At 36.6% G+C, this 20,175-nt stretch overlaps 2 protein-coding genes across 2 annotated transcripts; both read left to right on the forward strand.

The window, feature by feature from the left end:
- The first annotated feature begins 338 nt into the window (after nucleotides 1–338).
- twsg1a (twisted gastrulation BMP signaling modulator 1a) lies at nucleotides 339–9,892 on the forward strand. The gene is made up of 5 exons (XM_057335137.1): nucleotides 339–447; nucleotides 1,707–1,853; nucleotides 5,137–5,236; nucleotides 7,596–7,841; nucleotides 8,926–9,892. Exons 2-5 carry the CDS (start codon nucleotides 1,728–1,730, stop codon nucleotides 9,105–9,107), a joined length of 654 nt encoding a protein of 217 aa, XP_057191120.1. The 5' UTR covers nucleotides 339–447; nucleotides 1,707–1,727; the 3' UTR covers nucleotides 9,108–9,892.
- A 1,427-nt stretch (nucleotides 9,893–11,319) lies between these two features.
- rnf126 (ring finger protein 126) lies at nucleotides 11,320–20,019 on the forward strand. The gene is made up of 9 exons (XM_057335136.1): nucleotides 11,320–11,452; nucleotides 13,925–13,983; nucleotides 16,346–16,403; nucleotides 16,510–16,745; nucleotides 16,922–16,990; nucleotides 17,067–17,136; nucleotides 17,374–17,467; nucleotides 17,556–17,671; nucleotides 18,682–20,019. Exons 1-9 carry the CDS (start codon nucleotides 11,378–11,380, stop codon nucleotides 18,832–18,834), a joined length of 930 nt encoding a protein of 309 aa, XP_057191119.1. The 5' UTR covers nucleotides 11,320–11,377; the 3' UTR covers nucleotides 18,835–20,019.
- Nucleotides 20,020–20,175: the final 156 nt, after the last annotated feature.

Genomic DNA, 20,175 nt, shown 5'->3' on the forward strand with positions numbered 1-20,175 from the left:
AATGACCTTCAATTGAAATTGATTGACTATCGAGAGCACATTTTTTGTTCTGCTTAAATTTTTAATTGTTTAAATCTGTACATTTTAAGTACCGGTAACCAATGTTTAGTAACCCTACTTAAAAAAAACCCGAGAAACTAATGGTTTTACAAATATGAGCTGTTTCCCATTAAAACCTTTATAAAATGATTTTATGTAGTGTGATTGGAAATTATTCTAATGATGTTTCCCGTATTCACGATTCAACGACATAATCAGCGCTGCGGAAAGAAACGTCTGTCAGTTGATAACGCCACGCCTACATCAGGATTTCAATTCAAACCGATTTCCATTCCATCCTTTATTTCTGTTTCTATGAATCAAACCCGCTCCTGTTTCTGTTCAGAGTAGAAGGTGTCAAGACAAGAGAAAGTCAAAAAAGCAAAGGATAGTCGTGAAAGCCATACAGTAAGTACGCGTACATTGTTCACGTAATGTAAATCTGTGCTTGTGACGCACGTGCGAGCTATGACGTTTAATGCATTATATTATTTTTGCGTCATGTTTGCAGTTATAAAAACGCTGTTTTGGGCTTTTGGGACGCTAAAGCGGCTTTAATGCGTCTGTCATTAATTCAGAGATCACAATTATGCTGTTTTGCAGACAGAAGTTTTCAATAATGTTCAACAAAAGTTTCTATGGTTCTGCATTTGAAATCTGTCATTAATTTACGTGAATTGTAATGTGACGTCAGTGAGTTATTTTCTGGTTTTGCTTTAAACACACGTACTTACTACGCACAAGCTTTACTTTCTTGAAATTTCTACTTGTAAAACGTTTTTGAAACGTACAGAAGATGACAGAATAGTACCATAAATAATAATACCATAAAAAGTTTGGCAATGTTATGGTTGACTTCTGGATTATAGGCAACGTCATTTATCAGTAAAGTCATAAACGTAATGATATAATACAGTGTCTAACAGATTATTTCTGTTTATTGTAATGTATGTGTTTGTTGTAAGAAATGTATGATTACTTAAGTGAAATGTTTCTCTTCACCTCATAAATCTTTTAACCAGAACTTGTGTCTAAATGTCTGAAATTAGTGCAAACATTAAACTAAAATTAAACAAAATTTTACTTAATATTTTATTTTATATAAAATAAGTTAAATTGTTAATTTATTGAATGAAATACAATTTTATATAGACTTTTACTTGATAAAAAGGAAACTACATTTTAATTAATCATTTATTTTATTTTAAAAAGTTAAATTGTTAATTTATTGAATGAAATACAATTTTATATAGACTTTTACTTGATAAAATGTTTTGAAGTTGATGACTTGGTTGACTGAATGAAAAAGCAGTCAACAGAGCCCAAAACAGATGAAAACTAAAAAGCTTGGGTGACGACACTAAAGATAATAAACTAAAATATAGTTTTGTTTTATTTTGTATTTTCATTATTTACTACATAATTTCCATTATTTTACATTTACTATGTATTTACTAAAATGTTGGACAAAATACTATTAGTAAGTGACCCTAAACTTTTAAACAGTAGTGTATAGTCCTATTTGAACGTACACAACTGTTAAGCATTATATGGTGATAAGGATGGACGTATTATCATTAAGGGAATGATGTTGTTATCATCATTACAGTAATAACTCCAAACAGATCAATCGGGCTGATGATGTTTTGTGTCTGTTGACATGACAGGCGTGTGGAGTTTTGGTCAGGATGCGTCCGGGTCCATTCCTCTGTCCTGTACTGATCTCTCTGTTAATCTTTCTGTCCGGACTGACTGTCATCACCGCCTGTAATAAAGCCCTGTGTGCCAGTGATGTGAGCAAATGTCTCTTACAGGTAAACTACTACACTAACAAAACACACAATGCATGCAGGGTTTAGAATCACGAATAGGCTTTTTTGTGTGTGTGCGCCACACTTCGACCAAGAGAAAACCAGAAAAACTTAACGTCTCATGCCATTAAACACAGTATTCTTCATTTGTATAATTACTATAATTATAAGTTGTTGTCTGTAGGTTAGTTGAGTTTGATTGTGAGAAGTAATAAGTCCCTGCAGATGAGCAAACATTTGACAACATTCCCAGAATCTGAGAACATGTCCCAGATTTATTTTATTTCTATTAACACACACAGTCAGAATGTTTTCTCCTTTACGTTTTCAAGCAGAGATCTTAACTGTGTGATAACATTTGATGATGAAGATTTTGTGTTTTGGGGGTCTTTGCTTGCTCTCCACTGCAGAAAGCTTCAACATGCCCAGTGTTTGAGGGCAACCGGGTGTAACTAATTTTATATTGGATCACTTTTTCCCTGGAGCGTAACGACTGCTTTACACAGACGCTGTGTGTGTTTGTGTATTTCAGTGAAGCTTCATTGTGGCATTTTTGTTGTGTATGTGGTTCAGTGTTACTCATTTCAAATTTAGATCCAGACATGTCCTTTTTATTCTTTTCCTTTTTCTTGTCGCGTCTGATATTACATCTCTGTTTATCTCTCACTTCCACCCTCAAAGGGCCGCACGCTTTCTCTGTGTTGACTCTATAGTCTGAATATCCCACAGAGACTCAGAGAGGAAGAGAGAGTGAGATGAGCCTCATGCATTTAAACATCATACTGAGGTTTTCTGATTTGGAGTCCAAGTTGAGTCACAAGTCATTTCCATCTCGTCTGGTTGCTTGGGTGTTGCTAGGCTCCAGGTAGAGTGTTATAAGTGGTTTCTGGCAATATTTCGGGCAGAATGTTCACGTGCGCGGGTGTGGTGGCTGCAATGGTTTTAGTCACAGATGATTGCTTTGTGGAACAAGGCTGTACACATCCACATCCACACAGCTCAGAGCAGCAAACAAACACAAATAGTTTCATGTATAGTCTGTACCTCACTGCTCTTAGAAATATCACTGTCAATCTAAAGAGGAATCAATGTTAACACTTTACTTAAAGCACATATGCATTATAAAAGTAGTTTTAATGTATTAAATATGCCTGATGATGCACCTTACAATGCATTGTAATCAAGGTTATTTTAGGTTACTCAAATTGAAAGTTTGAAAACGTTACTGTTCGTTGAAATCAAATCAAATACTGACCTAAAATTATTGGAAAAACGTAACTATTTTTTAACTTAAATTCAAATTGAAAAAAAAAGTGAAATTAACAAAAATGAACACAAAAAATCTAAAAATAAAAGCTAATTTAAAATAGGATTATAAGTAAATAAAACTAAACTATACTATAATAACTCTATAATATATAAATGTTTATTATCAATAGTAAGAGACTTTGTTCTGATTATAAGTTCAGATGGTAACACGTTACTTAAAGCATACGTATAATGCTTTATAAAAGTAGTTTTAATGTATTGATTATGCCTGATAATGCACCTTATAATGCATTGTAATGTCATCTCATTAATAATTGTTACTATAGTTGCTACATTATAACACTTATCAATTCGTTGTTACACAATTATTGTTCGTTGTGGCAGGTGACAGGCGTGTCACAGATTCAGGACTCAAGAATAGTGGGAAAACAAGGGAACCGCCTATTTCTGAGTGCCAGGTGTTTATAATCTCCTCTGTGTCCTCTCTCACTCTCTCAGTTTTTCTGTCTTTCTCTTTATTTGCTAGAATAATAATAGAAATATTAGATCTAATTAGAAATATTAGATCTAATATCTAATAGAAATATTAGATGTTTATTTACCTACGCAGAAGAAAAAAGATGAGGTCCCTAGATTCTAATGCCAACACTGTTTTAGAAAGATGAAAGTCAGATTAAACTGTTATAGTACTACAAATATTGTAAAGGAAATTAGAAACATAAGATGTTTTATGCTCTGTTGTGGATTATGTTCTGTGTTTTGGAAGAGATCTGGAAGAGGATTTATTTTTTATTCGCTTGTTTAATTTTTTTTGGAGAATCGTTTTTTATTTTTATTTTATTAATTAAGAGGTTTTAAATCTCTTTATTTGTCTTTGTCTTTCAGTTTATATATTTACATTTTTAAGGTTCTTGATTGTGTTTATTGACAATATTGCCAAATCATTAAACATAAAACAAATAGTGAGAAGCAATCACAATAACAACAAACCAAAAAAGTCGATAGGTAAATATTAAAATAAGATAAGTCATATTTAAATTTAAGATGTACTTTTAACATGACATAAACAACAAAGAAAAAGGTTCAAATTTTACATAGGATACTCTTTCTCTCTCTCATTCTCTTTTCTTTAACTGAAACTTTAACTAAAGTGTTTTATTTACATATATTGTTTTTTTAAAACATGAAGAACTCAGTTTTATAGATCAAGTGTGTTTTAGATTGGCGAGATCTGGTAAATATCTGCTGAATTGTTTTGTGTTCCAGTGTCTTGTGTTAAATTCCAGTAGAAACGTTTATGTTGTTTGGCTCAATGATGCTTTGAAGGAATGCATTAAAAGCACACATACACAAAACCTTGAACTTGCCGTGATGGGGAATTGTCTGGGCTTGTTTCTTTTGGAAGAATCTGACCCACATGTTTTCCTGGTATTGCCTTTTTCTATAGTCACTTTGTTGCAGTTGTGTTGTAACTCTCTTTCTCTTTGTTCCCCTGAACCTTTGGTTTTAATGGCACACACACACGCGTACGCACACACACACACATCTGGAAGTTGACCTCTACCTCACAAATGTTGGCAAAACACGGGACACGTTAAGCCAAATTCAGCATGAGTCTCTCTCTCTCTCTCTCTCTGCCTTTATTCAGTCGGTCTGATGTTTTCTCTGTAATTATCCATCTAAAAGTGTCTCAGGTTTTCATCACTTTCTCTTTCTCCAGCGGCGTATTCAGCTTACTTTCCATTGTGTAACAGTTTAGAGCTTTTATTTCTCATTCTCAACTCGTCTTTATCTCCTCGGGGTTGTTGTTTCTTTAACAGTTACAGCTGAAAGAGCTTTCAAAGTTTCCTTCAGGCGTGCTCTATAGAATATGTGTTCTAGTGCATATGTATAGTGTGTTTATATAAGCTAGACTTGCTCCATGTTAGGTCATTTTTTCCCTGTATGTTTACCTTTTCAATATGTCTGTCTGTCTATGTGTGTATGTGTGCGTGTGCGTGTGCTCGCGTGTGTGTAGGGTCTTTGCCAGTGCCGGCCAACGGAGGGGAACTGTTCATGTTGTAAAGAGTGTATGTTGTGTTTAAATTCTCTATGGGAGGAATGCTGCGACTGTGTAGGTGAGTTCATAATAATCAATACGATCAGTGTTCAAACTTAAACAACAAAATAGAAAATTCACTGTTTTTACAATAAAAAGCAGCTGTGGTTGCCAGAAAAATAGCTTTGCAGCTTAAAACTGTGAAACATACAGTGGCAAAAAGTAATGCATTACGACAAAGTTTTGTAAATTGTACAATTCTTAACCATTATGTGTTATTAAGTGATATTTGCGAAAAATGACGGATAAAAGTTCATTACATGTGGTGAGATGGAGCACAAATACAAAACACCATCAAACGTGAAAAGAAAAAAATGATATATACATTAATCAAGCAACATAAAATGTAACATAAAACACCTGAATCAACGTAACTGGTAACAAATATGAGAAGAAACATGATTCTTTTTAAATGAAATTTCATCAAATGTGAAGTCATGAAGAATTATAGGTACATCCGATTACTGTTTTTCTGTATTCGTCTGTATTCTGCATTTAAAACATAATTTTAGCTACATTTTACTGTGCAACTACATGTATAATCTTGTTGAATGTTATAAAGATTTTCACTGTAAAATTTGTAGTCATTCATATACATTTTATATTGTATTACTTTATATATATTTTATAGTGTATTTATTATACAGTATGTAAAAGTTTTTACACTTAACCAATAAACAGGTTATCAATGTAGTATTTTTACCATATTTTCCATTGAAATGCCAGTGTTTCTTATTTTTAACAGTGTGAGGTGATGGATACACAATCAAGAATCGTGTGTTAAATTCTTCACTCAGAAAACAAAACACAAAGAACAGCACAAAAACATAATGTGTAAACCAACCCAAGAATTGGTCCCAAAAAGTACAAATCGATTAAGAAAATCATTACATTAGAATGATAAAGAATTGAATCAAGACACTAAAAGCTCAATAGACTCCCATTATGTTTACTGGTTTGTCTGATTCGGTTGTGTGGAGTGCTGGTTTCCACTCATCTGACAGCAGAATAAAGTGTGAAGTGAGATGCACCAGATCTTTGTCTGTAAACACTGTCTCAAGATCAGTGAAGGATTAACCTCTTTAGAAATATCTGTGAGAGCAGAAGATTGAAACGCACAATAAACACCAGGTGCCTTATACAGAAGTGATTGTAAGGTTTGTCAAATCAAAGCATACTTCAGATGCCGCCCGTGTTTGGTTTTCCTGTGTATCCGACACATCACATACCACACGCGTAACACACAAAGTGTCCGTTCCTCAATTACAAAATAAAAAACATCACATTCTAGAGATTTTTTGCTTCCAAACATTGGTTTATTGGTAGAGAAGGAATAGCAGGGAAGATATCCCTCTCGTGGTGGTTTGTTGTTGCTGAAGGCTACAGAACCTGCTATGATTCTCATATAATCAGACGCAGCTGTTTGACTCCAGAACTAATGTGAAACACAAGACCTCGACTGCGTTCTGTTTCTTATTAAAATCTATTATCTGATTACCATCTTTACCACCAATTTATCTGTCAAACTCTAGCTGCTGTTGACAGTCATGCTTTGAGGATTCAACGGTTGTGACTGATCGACTTTTGAAAGTGTCAGGGGCTTATTTACGTCTTGTTTTAGCACAGATTGATTAGAGGAATGATGTAAATCAACTAACGACACAAAAATACATAGAAAAGTCAAATACACCAAGGTTCTAAAAATGGTACCCTCTAAGAATAAAGGTGCAGCGATGCAATTGAAGATCCAGTTTTGGTTCCCCAAAGAACCATTCAGTCAAAGGTTTTTCAAAGAGCCTTTTTTTAAGAGTGACAGAAAGGGTCACTTTTAAAACTGAAAGTGCTTTAAGGTGCCATAAAATAACTATTTTTGGCCGAATGGTTCCATAAAGAAGCGTTCACATCTGTAGAACCTGTGAACGCTTTCAAAAAAAGGTGCTTCAAAAGCCTTTCTGTTTCACAAAAGGTTCTTTGTGGTGAAAAAAGGTTCTTCAGATTATAAAAAAGTAAGAAAGAGATGGTTCTTTAAAGAACCTTTGACTGAATGGTTCTTTGTGGAACCAAAAATGGTTCTTATGGTATCGCTGTGAAGAACCTTTAAAGCACCTTTATTTTTAAGAGTGAAGGTTCTTTGCAGTGGAAAAAGGCTCTTTAGATTATAAAAAAGAAAGAATATGTTCTTACAAGAACCTTTGAGTAAATGGTTCTTTGGAGAACCAAAATTCGTTCTTAAATGGTATCATGTGATTTTGTTTAAGAGTGCTTTTTTGTGTCATTTAATACATGCTAAATGAGTGATTTGATATATGTACAGTGGATTTTGACATTTTGTAAAACTGTGCACTGAGATAAACTTCTAGTTGTCTTCTGTTTAATAGGAATGTGTAACCCTAGAAATTACCACGACAGTCCTGCCACCTCCAAGAGCACTGTAGAGGAGCTGTATCGACCAATCCCGTCGCTCTTCAGAGCCCTGACCGAAGGCGACGCCCCCATTAACATGATGGTATTGTCATTCCCCGTCGCTGAAGAACTTTCTCACCACGAGAACCTCGTGTCTTTCCTGGAGACGCTCGACAGCCAGAGTCACAACGTGTCTTTGCCCAGTAGCAGCGTCCATGACGGTAGGTATATTCCTACTGTAGTAAATACACTTGACTTTTAGAAATTCATTAAAACCGAAATGATTCAGAATTATTATTATATTGAAATAAATCATGCGGTATAATGCAGATATTCAAATTGTGTAATTGATATAAATTGCAGGTATACATTTTCTTTACTAAAAGAAACTATTAAAGGGGTCATATGACACGGCTAAAACAAATATTATCGTTTGTTTTAGATGTAATGCAATGTGTGTACACGATTTAAGGTTCAAAAACGCTGTATTTTCCACATACCGTGCATGTTTGTATCTCCTCTTTGCCCCGCCTCTCTGAAACGTGCAGATTTTTTACAAAGCTCATGGCTCTGAAAAGCGAGGTGTGCTATGATTGGCCAGTTAACCAGTGTGTAGTGATTGGTCGAATACTGCAAGCGTGTGACGGAAATGTAACGCCTCTTACCATATTTGGAACATCACGTTCTATAAGCAATTGTACTGACAGGTACGCCCACCTTACTTACGTATACATTTGGGCGGTCTTAGTCAAATCAGACCACCAACTGACGTAGATTTGTGGGGGTGTGGTTACACGAGGCGTTTCAGGCAGGTCTGTGTGAGCATTCGCTTCTAGATAGAATGCATCTCTTGTTCCCACACTTTCATTTTTGTAATTTTACGTGTCTAATACATGTATGCAACACACCAAAGACACATAAAAACACGTATTCGCGCCATATGACCCCTTTAAAATAGAAAATGAGAGCGTTCTGTTAGTAGGCCAGGTAGATGTGATTGTTGGTCGATAATCTCAAAATTGTCAAATTTAAACCATTTTATCAGCTTTTCTATTTCAATTAAATTTAGTTTTTTTCACAAGGGCAAATTACAAATGATATAGAATAAATTGTAATATTGCAAATTTTCTCCATAGAACCATATAAATCTGTAAACTGGACACAACTAGGAATATTTAAATACAATAAAAATAAAGCCAGTTCTTGAGTCTTTTGTAAAGTACTTAAGGCTGTAGACTTTCCTCTGTTACCTTCTCTTCTGTCCTGCACATGCACATATCTCTCTGTCTCTCTCTCATTCCTCAGACACCATGTGTACGGTGGTCTACTTTGATGACTGCGTGTCTATCCGGCAGTGTAAGCAGTACTGTGAGTCAATGGGTGGATCAAAGTACCGCTGGTTTCATAACGCCTGCTGCGAGTGCATCGGTCCCGAATGTTTAGACTACGGCAGCAAAACGGTCAAATGCATGAACTGTCTGATCTGAGATCAGAGTCTGTCCACCCTCGTCATCACTGCACTGTGGAATTTACACACTTATTACTTGTGTTGTAGAAAACTCTTTCCCTGTTTACACATCGTGCCTTCTTTGACTTGGCCTTTGGATAAAATGTTTTTATAAGTTATCAATGTTGCCTTTTAAGTAGGGATTCATTTTTCATTCCGAGCACATTCCATAGTTTTTAACTTGTATATAGGTTTCATTTCATACATTTTTCTGGTTTGATGGTTATAAACAAAACAAGTTGTTCTCGATGTTTAAAAAACAAAACAAACAAAAAAAAACATTGATTTTCAAGGTTTTGGTTTGTTGTGTTCTAATCCGGTTTCTTGATCCGACAAGTTTTTCTTCAAAATGAAACTCTTCTGTTAGATATGTGGGTGTCTCTGTGTTTACCAGGTTTCTGCTGATGTTTTACTTTGTTAAGAGAAGTCAACAATAAAAAGTCAACATTTAATGTCAGAATGCATGTGGGAAGATATCAAATGGACAGATGAAAATTAACCTTTGTAATAAACATCCAGTTTTTGGTTAAAGTGAATATGTATATATAAAGGAAAGTTTGCATGTTTAGATGCTGTGACCAATCATCTTTCAGGTTTTTTTTACAGTTTATCCTCTCTGCAGCATACCTTTATAATCCTGAGGTGTTTGTTTAATGCTTTTAAGTAAATCTGGTCACACTGGCTGACACAGACCCCACAAACTAATTCATTTTTCTATATGACCATTTTTTTCTATGTAAATACAAACAGACTGACTTGATCGCATTCCTTGTGACTGTGTTTTTATTCACAGATGGTTTGTTGAAATAAAATACCGTATAGGGACAATACTGTGTGTTTCTACAGCTGTTCGACAGCAGTGGAGAAGTGGAGAGAGTGAAATGGTTAAATCCTCGCAGCTTTAAATTTAATATAACATCAATTCATCATGACAACCAGACAGAGTTACCATCAATCAGACCTTTTTCACAGCCCTTATGACAGATGTGTGTGTGTGTGTGTGTGATGCATCTGTCGTGTCTTCAGATGTTAAACATGCTTGTATCAAAAACAAACTTACTTTTTGCAGGCATTGAAAAGTGTTTAAAAGAGAAATGTAGAGAATATTTTGTTAGAGCACCATAAATAATGTATTTAATAACAAAAACCATAAATTGAAAGATTGTAAAAATGTAACACACATTTTTCTTGTATTGAACAACATGTGTTACAATTCAAATCAGAGTGGAGTGATTTAAACGTTTTATCATGCTTATTGGTAACACATTTCTGAATTGTTGTACACCAGTGCCCTCTGCTGGGTGTTAGGCACATACTGAGAATAAAAAAAAAACAATTGTGTACATTTGAAAAAAGTTGTGTACATTATTGTGTACATCTACACATTAACCCTAGTGCAGGTGTTTTTTTTACACGTTTTATTATTAGGACACGCCCTAACTGTCTGTCTGTAAGTAACTAACTGTGGGTAATGCAACAATGTTATTTTTCATTTGTAAATCTTGCTGACAGTTTAAACAATCTTTAAGTTTTAAAAGACACGATTTCAAAAGTCTCAAATGTAAAATTCCTGAACTTTTAAATGGCTAAATTAGTTAAATGTTCATTCCACTTATATCCACTAGGTGTCAGTAAAGTCATGTCAATTTTAATTGTCTTATTTAAAAATATAGTTTTCTTTCCACATATTTTGCTAAAAACATATCTCAAAAAATAGACAAATTCTATTGGATTTACTCGTTATAATAGGTCAATAAATAGAAACTATACTCTGTGGGTCTTAACCAATACCTGATGTGTTGGGTTCTATTGGTGTGATGTTATGTGACAGATATGTGAAACAATAGAGCACCATTGAAAAAAGGGCCAAAAACACACTACACAAATAAATGTGTAATGCTTTTAATAGTAAACAGCTAATGGTCGTAAGGATATTTGTAATGAAAACCTTTAGTATTTATATTGTTTTTGTTTCAGCAGGGTTGTTTCATTATTGTGCTTTAAACTCCATGCAGTCTGTAGAAACCAACATCAAATCCCTCTTCTCTTGTAAACTGATCTCGTTTTACAAATGTTTACGTATTTAGCAAACACGACACAGATCGTGTTTAACTTGTTGTAGTTCGTCAATCTCCCGCTGTGCGTTTGTCCCATTTTCTCAAACGCGTTCCGTCAGTCGTGGGCGCTCTTGTACCGCGCGGGCCGCCGTACTTCGCCTCGCTCTCGCTCTCAGTTGGTCCCGCAGTGAAGATGGCGGAAGCTCCACCGCGGCCCGGCCGCTTCTTCTGTCACCGGTGTTCGTCTGAGATCAGCCCTCGACTCCCGGTAAGACGCCTTGGGCGTAACGGGGCTCGTCAAATGTCTGTATGTCTGTATTAAAGCGTTTAACAGACCGGACGGGCTCTTTTATCAAGCGTTTTCCCGTGCTAACCGCGCCAGCGGCTAACAGGCTGCTGGTTGCCAATAGCAACAATCGGGCTTAAAACGAGGATTTAATGCAATTACATTTAATTGAAGGTGTACGAGTTTAATTGGACAGACTCTTGGCAGATCTGAGGTCGGATTAAAGGGCTCTTCACAGCTGGTGTGATTGTGTAATCTGCCTTGACTGGATGGCTAAACACAAGGCTTGATTTAACCCATCTGGTTTGATTTACAAGCATGTTATTGTAAATAATATGTTTCGAAAAGATTATCCTAGTTGTTTCTTTTGTTGTTACGGGCTTGTCAGGTCTGGTTCAGAGATCTGATCTGTGATTTATGTGGTGCACATAGAACAAGCTATGTGTTCAGATGTCATGTGTTTATTATTTAATTATGTTATTTGTTAAATACTACGAGATTATGATAATAAACGTTTACTATGTGACTGTCAGGAGTTCATAGTCAGTGTTTCACATTAAGTTTTGGTATCTGATGTGTAATACATTTATTTTAATTGTCTATAACAGAGGGCTGCTTATTCTGACATCCGGTTGGTTGTCCTAACTAATTTTGAACGTTGAAAATGTTTATCATCAATAGTAAGAGAGAGTTTGTTCTGATTATAAATTCAGATGGTACTTAACCCTTTACTTAAAGCATATATGTATAATTCTTTATAAAAGGAGATTTAATGTTTTAATTATGCCTTCTTATGCACATTATAATGCATTGTATTGTCTCATGAATAATTGTAATTACAGTTTAGACAATATAACACTTATCGATTCATTCTTACATTTTCAATTTGGTAATAATTCTTTAAAAAACATTTAATGCATTACAACACACATTATGAATAATTATAATGCATCATCCCCTTTAATAACCCTTTATAATGCATTATTACCTTCATGTCTTAAATATGCAGGGTTGTAATTAGAGATTTAATGATATTCTGAGTTTATCATCGTATCAGATGTAGTTGGTTTGTGTTTCATGACTGATGTTTGTGTCTGATCTGTAAGTTGTAACAGGAGAAGACTGATACGAGATCAGCTGGTTAGTTTTATTAAGTCATTATAAATATTGTGTGAGGCCTCTGAATGATTACAAATGAATTAAATGTTCATTGTTTATAATAGAAACTTAGTTGTTGTTATCGGCTGGTTAGTTTTCATTTGTTTGTATGTCAAGCTGTGGATAATGCGTTCAGACTTTATGTTGATGATATCATGAAATGATGATATACACGATGTAACTGTTTAGTTTTTCATAAATGTCGTTAAGAGACAGACTGATGGTTTTAAGTGGTGCAGATATGGGTTTGTTTGATGTAGTTTATGTAGCTTATCTGTGGGTCATATAGTTTAAGTGTTTGAAACAAGAGGACTGGTTAAACAGCTGGTTAGTTTGATCTACTAAAAATTGAAAGAGATTGAGAATCCATTTGAAACTGTTTGTTATTTGATGGATTGCTTAGATCTGATCCCTGGTTTGTATGGTTTACCAGGTGTTGAAGAGGAGATAAAGCACACAGTATGTGGCAGTATAGGCCAAACTCTTGTTACAACCTCACTTGGAATAAACACGGTCAGCGATACTACAGATGATCCCGGTCACATCAGCCTTCAACCGCAGATCCATTATAGTCATTTAGGGATCTTTCCAAAAGATCTTCTTCACATGTTGCAGCGTGTGTGAGGTTTGACAGTGTTCACAGGGAAGTGAATGGATTCACAGTTCTTCATCATTCTGCGCTGCTGTTGTTGTCCTACTGTTATTGTACGGAGCCTCTAGAAACAGCCCAAACCGTTCAGAACACCATTAAGATAGACTGCCATGTGAATGTTAGTGCCGGTGTGTGCATGCTCTGACGCGTAAAGACAGAATGTGAAACATGTATGTTGGTTATGTCATTTTCGTTTTTTAAATCAATTTTAATATAGTTCAAATTGATTTTGGATTACCTAATGCATTACTGTATCACTTATCACACATTGCATTTTTTAGCAAGTTATCAGTATTATAGAATGTGAGCAGTCAAAACTTGAAATATAAACTTCCAGAGAATATATTTATTACCAATATGTTAAACCAGTATGTTGTATTTAAAATGAGGATGTGATGAAAAAGTACTTCAGATTTTGAAGGGCTGGGTTTTGCGACCATTCCGTTCTTATTTATACGGTTTCAATACTGTAGGTCTTGTATCACGCTAACAAGGTTTCTGTTGTGTTTAAAAGAATGTGTATGCTGAAAATACTTGTTAGACCTCTTCCTGGAGCTTCAAGGACCTGATTGAGAACCTGGCTGTAGTCTTGTTTAATTGTGTATGTAAGTAGGAATAAACTGGAGGTGTGTTTGTTGTTTTAGGATTACATCTGCCCGCGCTGTGAGTCTGGATTTATCGAGGAGTTACCAGAGGAGGGAAGGTAAAGTACTGATTTACTGTCATCTGGAAACCAAACGCTCTTCTGTGCTTCTGCCAAATCTGATATCACTTCCTCAAACCCATCTGTCATATTCACTTCCTCACTTCCACTCTATTTCTAACACTGTTGATGTTTTTAAAAAAAATCTAATAATAAATCTGATAATATATTTCACTTTTCATTGGTGATAGCCATATCTATAATATTCCTCAGCATGTTATGTTTTGTTATTAATATATTTTTAATTGTTCCAATTTTTAAACAAATTTGCGTCCCTGAGATGAATGTCCCCCCTGTTACTCTGATTGTAATCCCTCTGGCCACGCCCCCTGGTTGCTATTCTAGTCACATAATTATCAGAATGTAGCATACAATTGGTTGTAAATCATTTACAAGAAGCACAGTAAGTATCACTCTTTTATCTGTTCTTTTCTTCAACACTTTAGAATAGTTTACTGATGTGGTAAACCATAAATGTCCTATCTGTTATGCTTATTTAAAGAGACGACAATATTTGTAATCTTGAGAAATATTGTTAATAAACAAAAAAAATCATACGAGTAGAAAAGTTTAGCATAAAATGTCACTCATGTTATTGTCCACCCTGTTTCTCCTCTGTTCACCATGTAGTTTTTATTATTAATTAAATAAGATCAACATATACAGACAGACGTGCTCAGATTTGTTGGTACCCTTACAGCTCATTGAAATAATGCTTCATTCCTCCTGAAGAAGAATGATGAAATTAAAAGCTATTGTATCATGTATACTTGCATGCCTTTGGTATGTCATAGAATAAAGCAAAGAAGCTGTGGAAAGACATGAATTATTGCTTATTCTACAAAGATATGTGCAGAAGTCTCATTGAGAGTTACAGAAAACCTTTGCCTCTAAAGGTTGTAAATATTAGGTTAGGGGTCTCATCATTTTTGTCTATGGCATTTTCATTTGTTTTATTATTTACAATATTATGTTGAATAAAAAATCAAAAGCAAAGTCTGATTTCTATTAAATGTGGAGTAAATAATGGAGGATGCCAATTACTTTTGTGAGTTTCAAGTTATTTCAGAGAAAATTGTGCATTCTTCGTTTTTTTGTGGAGGGGTACCAACAAATCTGAGCACGTCTGTACATATTTTTTTGGTTACTTGCAAGGAATGAATTGGCAAAATGAGGTCACTTAAAAATGGGACTAAACTGCATTAAAGGTGTCATATGGCAATTTGGTGTGTTATAAGTTGCCCATGCATGTATTAGACACGTAAAATTGCAAATATTAAAGTGTGGGAACAAAAGATGCATTCTATCTAAAAGCGAATGCTCACCCAGACCTGCCTGAAACGCCTCGTGTAACCACACCCCCACAAATCTACGTCAGTTCGTGGTCTGATCTGACTAAGACCGCCCAAGTGTATACGCAAGTAAGGTGGGCGTACCTTTCAGTACAATTGAAGAGGAACCTGATTAGGGCTGCATGATTAATCGAAAAGAAACCACACGCGATTTGGCGGTTGGCTGTGATGTTTTATGCGCAGTTTGTCAGTGAAATACTGTTAAATGCAGCTGATTCAATCGATTTAATCACGATTTGAATGGGAATTGCGATTTATTGTGCAGCCCTAAACCTGATGTTCCAAATATGGTAAGAGGCGTTACATTTCCGTCACACGCTTGCAGTATTCGACCAATCACTACGCACTGGTGAACTGGCCAATCATAGCACACCATGCTTTTCAGAGAGATGAGCTTTGTAAAAAATCTGCGCGTTTCAGAGAGGCGGGGCAAAGAGGAGATACAAACATGCACGGCATGTGGAAAATACAGCGTTTTTGAACCTTAAATCGTGTACACACATTGCATTACATAAAAAACAAACGATAATATTCGTTTTAGCCGTGTCATATGACCCCTTTAAAGTCCATTTTATACTAAATAAAAAGCATTGAAATGACAATGTGGCATAAACGTAACATATGGGTGTTTTTTTTAGATAATACTTGCAGGGTGAAGTAAGGGACATTTCAGCTGTTAGTAAATGTAAATAGTACATTAGCTATTAATTCTAAACACTTCAAAAAGACATGAGAATGTCTTGTAACGGGGGGACATTTGGCCTGTGTGACATGGTAAAAAACCCCTTGTAAAAATCACTACACCATAATATCCTGAGCTGGACCAGTATGTTTTCTTATAATTCTTATATTAAAGAAATCATGGAATTTTTTCATGGAAAGTTTCTCTGAAATGTCACCGAAAAGATGACCCTTCTACATTTTTAGTAATACATATTTTTGTTATTATGCAACTTTCGTCTAAAAGACGCATTTGTTTCAGTTGTGTTTTTACTCTGTGGTTTACGCAGATCGGAGAATGGTTCCACGTCAACGGCCTCCAATGATCAGAACCGTCCCCCGTTTGAGGTGAGTTCTTGTTGTTGTATAAGCAGCGTGTGTGCTGTTTTGATTCTACATGAGAGAAATCATCTGTGCAAGTGCATTAAAACACGACCTGCTGTTTCATCTCCAGAATGTGGACCAACACTTGTTTACGTTCCCACATGGTTACGGCCAGTTTGCTTTGGGGATCTTCGACGAGGGCTTCGACTTCAGGGCGGGTTTGCCCGCGGAGGACAACCGTGACGCAGAGAACCGCAGAGAACGGGAAATGGCGTCGAGACAGCGGTACGGGGCGAGGCAACCGCGAGGACGCCACGTTCCCCGGAGACAGGGTGCACGGCACGAGGGCGTGCCAACATTAGAGGGGTGAGAGCACAGAACGAGCATCTACCACATATTCATTCTCTTCGTTCTGCATTTCGGTTTTGCAAGTGAAATGAGTTTTGAATGAAGAGTTCCCATGGGAAACCTTTTTATTTTATGTTCATAATCACGTTTGCGGTTCAGTTTTAAAGGTGATATTGTGATGTTTTCTTTCACAGAATAATTCAGCAGTTAGTCAATGGGATCATCGCTCCAACAGCTATGCCAAACATGGGGATGGGGCAGTGGTGAGTCTCATTGAGATGGTCCTGTCATTCTCAGTCCGTTCGCTGTCTGATCTCTGACATAAACTCTGTGCCGCAGGGGAATGCTGCATTCAAACCCGATGGACTATGCATGGGGTGCCAATGGATTAGATGCCATCATAACACAGGTATTACACACAACACGCATGCTGTGGTAAAACCAGAGGTGCTGGAAGTCCACTGCAGAGCTCATCAAAGAAATCTTTCTATCAAACTTAGAACTTGTGAGAGTGTGCAGTGAGTGTGCAGTGACAGTCTGAAGTAAATGCCGCCTTTATATACAGTACACACAGTATTATCACATTCTTGGCTGAATATTTTGAGTTTATTACTGTGGTTGTGTCATTTTTTTTTTGTCCCTGCAGTTATTAAATCAGTTTGAAAACACGGGTCCACCACCAGCAGATAAAGAGAAGATTAAGAGTCTCCCTACAGTTCACATCACAGAGGAGCACGTGGGTAAGATCACAAACATCAGACCGCCATCTGATCCATCACTGCACGCTGTAGTGTTGATATATCTGATTTGCGTGTGTGTGTGTGTCAGGTGCTGGTTTAGAGTGTCCTGTGTGTAAAGAAGACTACAGTACAGGAGAGAGCGTCAGACAGCTTCCCTGCAATCATCTCTTTCATAATGACTGTATAGTTCCCTGGCTGGAACAGGTGACTTCATCTTCTACACATTCAACAGTTGAAATGTATTATGAAATCTTTTGTTTATTTGCAAGTGGAATTCTGCTAATGCCAGCAACGTTATATTTATATTTGGGTTATTCTTTTAGTCACAAAATCTATATGCTTGTGTTCAGAAAGTATGTTTATTTAAAGGGACAGTTCACCCAAAAATGAACATTTTATTTTTTTACTACTATTGTAGTCAATCACGTCTCTAACGTTGCTAACATTTTTGTAAATCTCTTTCTTTGTGTTTAACAGAACAAAGACATTTATACAGGTTTGGAACAACTTGAGGTTGAGTAATTCCAAAGTCCGTTTACGGAAGTCGTGCCACTCGGCGGCCATGTTTGTAACGCCTCTGGGCAGTTATTTACGTCAAAAGACCTATCTATTTGAATGGTGGAAGGCAGATATTTGTAAAATCGCTGGCAAAAATCACAATTAAATAGCATATTTCCGATCAATAATTAAACAAGATGTGGACTGTAGTACCATAACTTCGGTTTGCTAAACTTAAATTGCGTTTAAAATCCCTGTTTTCGAGGTCGCCCCAGAGATTTATAGTATGATGTTAACAGGAGGTTTGTGATTAAAATTCTAAAATAAATTGTTGAAAGAAAGAAATGCTAAAAGACATTGCATAGAGCAAACTTTGCATAGATATCAATCTTATATGAATTCACACAGACAGTCCAGTTTATTTATAAATCCTTATGTATGCAATCAAAATTGTGCATGCACATTTCAGTGCTCATTTTGTGCAGCTATACGTCAGTGGAATATTTATCATTAAAATGCATTTTTTAGTGTAGAAATATTGTCAACATTTGCTCAAACACTAACTCGTAAAATTACAGAAAAGATATCCTCCCTTGTCCCGTATGTTTAACTTACTGTGACTGTGATGTTTATAAAAGTAATGATGTGGACATGAAAACATTCTACACGTCAGCAGGGTCGCGTTACACGTGTGTCTCTCTTTTTCTGTTTCCCAGCATGACACGTGTCCGGTCTGCAGGAAGAGTTTGAGCGGGCAGAACACAGCCACGGATCCACCCGGCCTATCAGGGATGAACTTCTCTCCCTCTTCCTCCTCCTCCTCCTCCTCCAACTCTCCAAACAATGAGAACGCCACCAACAACTCGTAAGACCTCAGCCCACATCCCGAACACACCGACACATCGTCATCATCTCGGCCTGACCCGCTGAGCTGATCTAGAACTCTGTGGAACCAGAGACGAACCTTAACCTCTGAACCTGAACGTCACTCGAACACACATTTTAGCAGCCCCGATCCGACCTCGAGACGGGTCAGAGAGGACCGCCAAATCCAGTCGATAAGAACACTTGTATTCCTTCAAATGGCATTTTTGTTCGCTTTTTTTTTAAGATTTTGAACATCAGAGCTATTGTGTTCCTCATGATTTCAGTGCACACAGCTGGCGGACGGAAGCACCTGTCCATCATGCGGGAGACACGCTGAGGAGAGAGATATGAAAATGATACGTACAGTCGAACTGCATTTTAGATTGACTTTCGTTTTTCGAGTGAGGGACACGCTCAAATGCAACCTTTCTTTTTTATGATTCGATTTTTATTTTGCAGATAAATGTGGCCGGTTTGTGAATGTGCGTTTAGGTGAATCTCATGAAACCCGTCATGAACGCATCCAGGCCTCACCGCAAAATTACACGAGGACGTTTTAAGAAAACGAGGCCTGTTTTAAGCCCATAATGATTTTTCTGCTTTGTTTTCAGGGCAATTTTAGATTTAGGTCATCCCCCAATCCTCATTTCTGTAAGGAGGGAGAAGGAATATTATTTCAAATGAAAAACATTTATACATGATGGTAGGATTCGTGGTACTGCCTTGTCAATGTATGAGGATTAACATTTTTACATCTTTTCTGTTGATTTTGGGATAAATGTGACCTGTTTTGTGAGATGCATCCAAATAGTCATATTTATTGAAAAACATTAAAAAACAATTGAGTTGTCATATTGTGAAAAGCCAACTGATCTAAGAATATCAACTCGAAGAGTATATCTTTCTTTCCCCAATAATTATTTGCACAGTATTGTTTTGCGATGATTATTAGAACAAAACAGATACGTGTGAATGTCTTTGGCAACATGATTTTCCATATTTAGTATCAGCCTCAAAACTGAGAAAAATCTATGTTCACTTTTCCACCCTGCTTCATTTGGACTTTTGTCCAGATGGCACATTGCCTGATAACACAACAAAACCCCTCTCCCTCTCCCTCCCTCTTCTCCCTCCCTCTTCTCCCTCCCTCTTCTCCCTCTCCCTCCCTCTTCTCCCTCCCTCTTCTCCCTCCCTCTCCTCTCCCTCCCTCTTCTCCCTCCCTCTTTCCCTCCCTCTTCTCCCTCCCTCTATCTCCCTCTCCCTCTCCCTCTCCCTCTCCTCCCTCTTCCCCTCCCTCTCCCTCTCTCCCCCCCTCATCTCCCTTCCTCCCCTCTCTCTCCATC

This window comes from Triplophysa rosa, linkage group LG5 (genome assembly GCF_024868665.1).
Source record: "Triplophysa rosa linkage group LG5, Trosa_1v2, whole genome shotgun sequence".
NCBI classification, from domain to species: Eukaryota; Metazoa; Chordata; class Actinopteri; order Cypriniformes; family Nemacheilidae; genus Triplophysa; species Triplophysa rosa.